Consider the following 7,145-nt stretch of genomic DNA (forward strand, 5'->3'; position numbering starts at 1 on the left):
TGTTCTACTGAAATATGAATTTGTCTCCCAGGGTCTGTTAGAAAGAAAACTGAACCCGGTTTTCCTCTAGGATTTTTCCTGTGCTTAGCTCTATTCCGTTTATTTTTACACTTAAAAACTCCCTAGTCCTTGCCGAAGACAAGCATACCTATAACCTGTTGCAGCCACCACCATGCTTGAAGATATGAGTGTTATTCAGTGATGTGTTGTGTTGGATTTGCCCCAAACATAACACTTTGTATTCAGGACATAAAGTTAATTTTTTTGCCACATTTTTTGCAGTTTTAATTTAGTGCCTTATTGCAAACAGGATGCATGATTTGAAGTATTTGTATTCTGTACAAGCTTCCTTCTTTTCACTGTTGATTGTTGTGTTACATTCACTGGATTCCCAATTAAACTTCATGTACAATTACCATCTAGTTTTATTTATGTATTTGACAGGGACCATGCCAATTAAACACATGGACCAGATTCAAGCTAGATTGCTTATTCTCATCTCCATTCTCTCATTTTACACAATAAATAACCAGATGCACCACAATAAAACGGAGATGATGCAGTTCTTCGGGTTTTCCAGGAGAGGGCCTGAGATGTAACCTTTGTATTGGCAATGGCTGCAGAAACACAGTGGAGACCTGCCGTGTTGACCATGACACCTGCGCCACGGTCATATTCAAGTACCCACTTCGTACGTACTGTATCTATTACGTACCCATTCACTAGGCAGTATTCCCTGAGATTCATCTGTGTATATCCCTTCACTAGGCACTTTACTATGTGTGTAACCTGAGGATCAGTAACCAATCGGTAAAACACTAAATACCTGATCCTTTTGATTGACATCTAAGGAAAACATTTGCTTTATCCAATCAAGAAAATGTGCTGGTTTGTGTCTTCTATATCTGGTGTTTTACCCTGTCTCGCTTCTCTCTCTCCACAGCTATCTCGTACTTCAAGAGATGCATGAAGATGTCAGAATGCATGTTGCTGGGAAGCAACAAGGACATTGATGCCTATTGCTGCACCACCAACCAATGCAACTGAGAGACACATACTCTGTCTAACATACTGTATACTATACAGTCCATTTATTGTACTAAGCTGAATATCACTAATCAATGCACATGATTGAAACTGTCAAGAAGTTACAGAAATAAAAAGTTGTACTTTTGCGTCTTTATTCAAACAGTTTGCATTTAATTATTATTTATGTTTGACATAATTAACCTGTGATTAGCCAGGTGATGGCCTGGAACATGAGCACTGCACTGAGCAAGTTTAGTTTATAGCTGATACATACAGGACTAGTTTATAGGCTATATGATGTATTACCCAGTAACACAAAGTAAAATATAGACTCCATCCAGCTGTTCTGTTGAGGGTTTGATATCTTAAAATTGTCATTACACACTCTGTCCCGATGTTGAATGTCCCAATGGGGAACAGAGCAGACCTTGGATAACTCTGCATTGTGGAAAGTAACTATTTATCCGGTGGAGCAAATAGCTTCTTAGGAGGTAACTACTTGAATACAGATCCCAAGAATGACTACTTTTTAAAACTATTTGTATTTTCAAATAAACCACAAAATATAATGATTTTCGGCCCAAGTCTGGAACAGTCACTGTTATGTGGCACTGGTCGCTGTAAACTTTCTTGTCTTGCGTAATCTCTTCTGAAAATCCAGGAATTCCCATTCTGATATTCAGATCCAGACCAGAGGACATCTAGGAAATGCTGTGCTAAGGAAGGACAGCTCCGCACCCATCTAAAGGAAACTTAACCAGGTCAGAGATTCTGTTTGAGTTGTAACCTACCTGCAACTACTTCCCTATTTACTGCTCATAACGACGCACTATAACAGAGCTTAGAAATCGCCACGAGAACAAACACAAACACTAAAATGCTTAAAAAGTTGTCAGGTGTCACAAATATTTGTCTCAATTAAATTGTTCTACTTGGGTTTCACCATGTCTGTCATTATACACATGTGAAGCAGTGGGACAGGACCAACTGTATACATCTGTCACACTACGCACTCTTTGATGACATATGTTCTATCATTAAAACGACAGCTCAAAAGACACCTGAAGAGAAGGAAATATGAAAGTGGTGTGTGTTTGTCTCCTTCTCCTGCTGCTGTCTTAAAGCTACGATGAGTCTGCCCAAAAAGAGTACTCTTATGTTTTTACTAGGTATGATAAACTGTCTCACTGAATACTTGATTGGTTATTAACCAGACTGAACCATTGCGACATCATTTTTTTCAGCATTGTTTAACATGGAGCGTTCAGTCAGGTTTAACCAAGCTACTGAACAATTGTTTTCACCATTGTTTAAAGTGGAGCGTTCAGTCAGTTTTAACCAAGCTACTAAACAAATGTTTTCACTATTGTTTAACATGGAGCGTTCAATCAGGTTTAACCAAGCTACTAAACTATTGTTTTCACCATTGTTTAACGTGAAGCGTTCAGTTAACCAAGCTACTAAACTACACCAGAGATAATGCTGGTCTACTGTATGTCCAGGAGAGGGCCGAAGGTGCAACAAATGTCTTGACAGTGGAGACCACAGCCGAGACACAGTTAGAGACCTGCCAAAGCGGAGAATCGCTCAAAAACTCACTTCGTATTTAGCTCCCTCCTTCACTTGGCCACTTTACCTTGTGCTTCATCGGTGCGACCTACCAAGGTTAAATGATCAGTAAAACACACACATTTTGGAGTAGGAGTGCTGATCCTGGATCAGTTTAGCCTTTTAGATCATAATGAATAAGATTATATGGACACGGAAGACCTATTCCTGGATCAGAACTCTGAAATGCTTTATAAATACAGGCCCAGGTTATGTCTCTTAGGTATCTGGTATTTTCAATCCTCTCTCCACAGCTCCCTAAACATTTAAGAGATGCAGGTAGATGTCAGAATGCCAGATGTTTGGAGACGAGAGTGAGAGCATTCATGTCTGGTGCTGTCCCTCCAAACTACGCAACTGAGACAACCGTTGACTACCATAGTTGATTCTGTAATTTGGTGTAATGTCTGGCACCGCAAGAGTACCACATATGTAGTCCATTTACCATCTATTACTGTTGTTGTGAAGCAGTTACAAAATGAAAGTTGCTTCGTTCCCCAACAATTTGCATTTGTTTATTGATGTCAGCTTTAACTTGAAAGCATGATTCAGTTTGATAAAATAGATGGGCCTATACAGATATCATCTGACTCTTTAGCATGTGATTGGTCAGGTAAGTTGATGGCATAAAATATGAGCACTGAGCAGGACTATTTGCCACCACCCAAGTCTTAAGCTGCTCTGACGTTACTATAGTGACCAAGTGGGAAAGATCCAGGTGGCATTTCTAGAACACTTCCCATGGCAGCCTGCCGTGTCACAATACCCAGATCACTACACCATCTTTATCAGGTACTTGACATATAAAGTTGTATTTACATAACAGTGAAAAGACAGTTTATATGAGGACAACACTGTGTTTACCCTAGAGTTTCACAGACACCTGTGAAGCACAAGAACTCAGATGAGATTATTACATTCTTGTGGTGACATTTACATAACCATTCTATAATAACTGGTAAAGAAAATATCTCGGACTATCCTGTGTTTGGTTATGCAGTGAAGATGAGAGTCTTGGCTATATCTTTCCTTCTTCTGATGAGTTCTATTTGTGGTATGTGAGTGAATATAGAATGTTCCGGAAATAACTTCAAAAGAACACTGAAACTCTTCCACTCTGTGTTCATCATAATAGCATGCTGTATAGTGTTTGTGAATTGTATTAACAACCTAATTGATTCAGTGAATATACAATATACTGACAAATAAGAACACAATATTAAAGTTTACACCAAAAAAATGTAAACTTAGTTTGTGGTCCGGTGTCGCCCAGACACTCCCAATGACGATGTGTGTGGAGATGTCTCATTTATCACTTGGTTATTGGAATGAATTATTTCAGATCAAATGTGAGAAAGCCACAAATCAAGGTTCCACTCACTCTAATTCCTCCTCTTCCCCAATATCTCTATTGGGGAAAATCATCTACAACATTAAGATCAGTGAAATCTTGTTTTTATATCGTTTGTGTATGTTTGTTGATGTTGGGATTGCATCTGTTTTGTGTCCCATAGTCCACCTCTCTTTCCTTGTAACGGTGTCATGTTTCTGAGGATTCAGCAGCAGCAAAGAGTGTGGACATCTCCAGTGAATCGAGGGAGGACTCCTCCACACCCACTGCTGCAAGTATGACCTCTGTAACCACTAAAGAGAGTGCATTTAAAATGTCTCCTCTCCTCATCCATTTGTTATATCAAACGCAGCCTAAAAATAAAATGAATAAATATCTGCATGTTTACACAGTTCGTGGATCTTTTTCTGGGGTTATAGTCTTAGGTTGCAGATGTTTTTTAGGTTGCAGTTTCACACTTCAACCCAGGAAATATTACCACATAATTACAACATGATTTCAGGGCCGATTTGTCAACAGTGAAAAGAAACTGGTGCATAATTCATCCACTAGATGTCAACAGACCTCCGACATACAGCATAGTCCAATAAAAAGAGCTTATGGTTTAGCTGGGCACAGCATAAAGATCACTCCATAGTGACAGATATGCATTATTAATACGCTGAATGAAACTACATTTATCAGTTTCCTACAATACATTATGATCATGCATTTGAGATGAATAAAACCAAAATGTATTAATAATTCAAACTCTATACAGATAATGATTATTTGTATGTGTACCAAATGGCACCATTTCCCTATATAGAGCATTCATTTTGACCAGGGCCCATAGGGCTCGTGCACTATTCTGACCAGGGCCCATAAGGTGAAACCTAGTGCATTGTGTAGGGAATATGGTGCCATTTGGGACTCAGCCCTAGTGTCAAGAGACTCTGTGCAGTGGTGTATTGACTAAAACACCCATGCTGAGAGACAAGCTTTGTCTGTGTCAATAGTTATTGATTTATTTCATTACACTCCAATAACCGATCGTTACACCTCCTAGGGAATTGTATGATGTGAAATGTGATTGTTGTTTTCTAAATACTAACACAGTCGGGGGAATATTTGTATTTGTAAACAAAGGTTGCCAACGAAAATCCCCCCACTCGCACACACACACACACACACACACACACACACACACACACACACACACACACACACACACACACACACACACACACACACACACACATACACACACACAAACGTTGATGGCTGAAGTAGGCAACTCATATCATGTCCATTCCTCCCTTCTCACATAGACACAGGGGTTCCCTGACCCTGGTTTTATGACCCATATTGTAGGGGACACCCCATTGGCAGAGGCTTCCCCCAGTCAGGAAAGGAAACCGCCAGGGTTGTGGAAAATACCATTCAGCAGCCTGAAGGAGACTACAGGACCCCACACCAACTAGCTACTTCTTCCACCACATAATTGCAAGGATCCCCTCTCTGCACACACGCATGCATATAAGTACATATTCTTGAAAAATGTTTTTTAAAGGAGCAGGGGATATTCCTCCTCTTGAAAGTTGCAGTGTGGTTGGACCACCAGGTGAATAAAATGTACATGCGTAATTTATTGAGTAACTCTGGCATAGCCTGATATATAGCCTTAGAGTTTAAAAGGGTCATCTGTAGTTGAAACAATAACAAAGTGGCTACTCTGCCTCTGTTTTGGTAAAAATAAAGAGCTCTTGATGCAAGGACTGAAAAATATAGTTTGATGTTTATTTTGTGGCTATTTAGTGTTTGTTTACAATGTTTGCACACATTGAAGTAAAACAAGCTTATATTTTTGGTTCTGAGGCATTATAAATGAGGCATTTATAAGTTATGTTCTTCTTATTTTATGAGCCCAAAATGGATGTAGCATCTGTGGATTGCCTCTTTAAGATACAGTCACACACTGTCACTCAGCGTTGCATGGCCAAGGATTTGAGAGGGGCCCCATGCCATTTCTACTAAATACATGATTTCATTTAAACATGCAATTGTGGTCCAAATGACAGAAGACAGAGACTGAGTTACCAAACTCTTCACATTTCACTATCCGCAATCTCCCTCTGTGTAAACTAAAGCTACTGTGAATGGACAGATTGAACCTGACTCTGGTTCTGAACTGCAGCCAGTGTCAGAAACGTGTCTCCTCACCTGTAGACTAATTATGACACTGTAATTAGTAGACATCACAGCTGCTGTGATTCCACACAGCTCAGCACAGCTCCACTCTATAAAACCTAACATAGAAGAGGTGTGGGCCAGTCATTATCACCCCAGGAGGCTAACGCACCAAGCAGAGACTATTTTTTCAACGAGCATGAGCAAATAATACCAACTACGGGAGGATTCCTTCAATATTTCCTACACGTCATATTCTCTCCTTTCCGTGGGCCAGAAAACAGTGCCAAAACGCGGAGAGATACTTTGTGAGATATGGTAGTGGTTAGTTTTTATAGTTTTGCCCATAAAAATGTTGTTCTCTGCTACCGGTGAAAATGATGGGGATCCCTGGAAGCTGTGTAACTTCCCGCCCCCCAGATAGGTTTCCATGAGGCAACAAACTTGTTAGTTAGGAAAGTTTCAATGAATGAACAAATGAATTACTTAATGAATGAAAATTAAGGGATGAATCCCAAATAAGACACAACGAATATGTAGAAAATTGTTTTTTTTCAGTACAGTCAAGGATAACATTTAAGAGATTATGAAGTGATTGTTGCAATTCTATGTTTTTTTGGGGGCTCCAGAAAATGCATTGGGCAAGACCATAAACAGGTCTAGTGAGTTGCAGGTGAACCGGAGCTCTGAGGGGTGGCTTCTGTCGATTTTGTTCATGTATAATTACCATGTATCAAAATGCTTTCTTCTTTAGAAGCAGGACATTATCATTAAAAATAATACTAGAACTAGTTTTATAATGTGAAGTAAATGAGCCCTTACATTTAGATTGTAATTTTGGAGGCTATTTGGCAATCATCATTTAAAATATGTCAGCAATTAAACAATTAGATGGCATCAGTCCAAACTCATCATACACATCATACCTGAGATCATTTTCCGTTTATGGGAGATGTTTTCCAATGTCAGGCTTGAGCTCAGATCCTGA

General features: G+C 39.4%; 1 protein-coding gene across 1 annotated transcript in view; it reads right to left on the reverse strand.

Annotated features, from left to right (window-relative positions):
* Positions 1 to 7,120, reverse strand: part of LOC135543547 (tyrosine-protein phosphatase non-receptor type 4-like) — a 71,234-nt gene extending 64,114 nt beyond the window's left edge. The window contains exon 1 of the mRNA XM_064970902.1: positions 7,084 to 7,120. Within this exon, the coding sequence (XP_064826974.1) occupies positions 7,084 to 7,093 (10 nt within the window). The 5' untranslated portion in view covers positions 7,094 to 7,120. The remainder of the gene's footprint in view (positions 1 to 7,083) is intronic.
* Between the last annotated feature and the right edge of the window lie 25 nt (positions 7,121 to 7,145).

This window comes from Oncorhynchus masou, chromosome 7 (genome assembly GCF_036934945.1).
Source record: "Oncorhynchus masou masou isolate Uvic2021 chromosome 7, UVic_Omas_1.1, whole genome shotgun sequence".
NCBI lineage: Eukaryota > Metazoa > Chordata > Actinopteri > Salmoniformes > Salmonidae > Oncorhynchus > Oncorhynchus masou.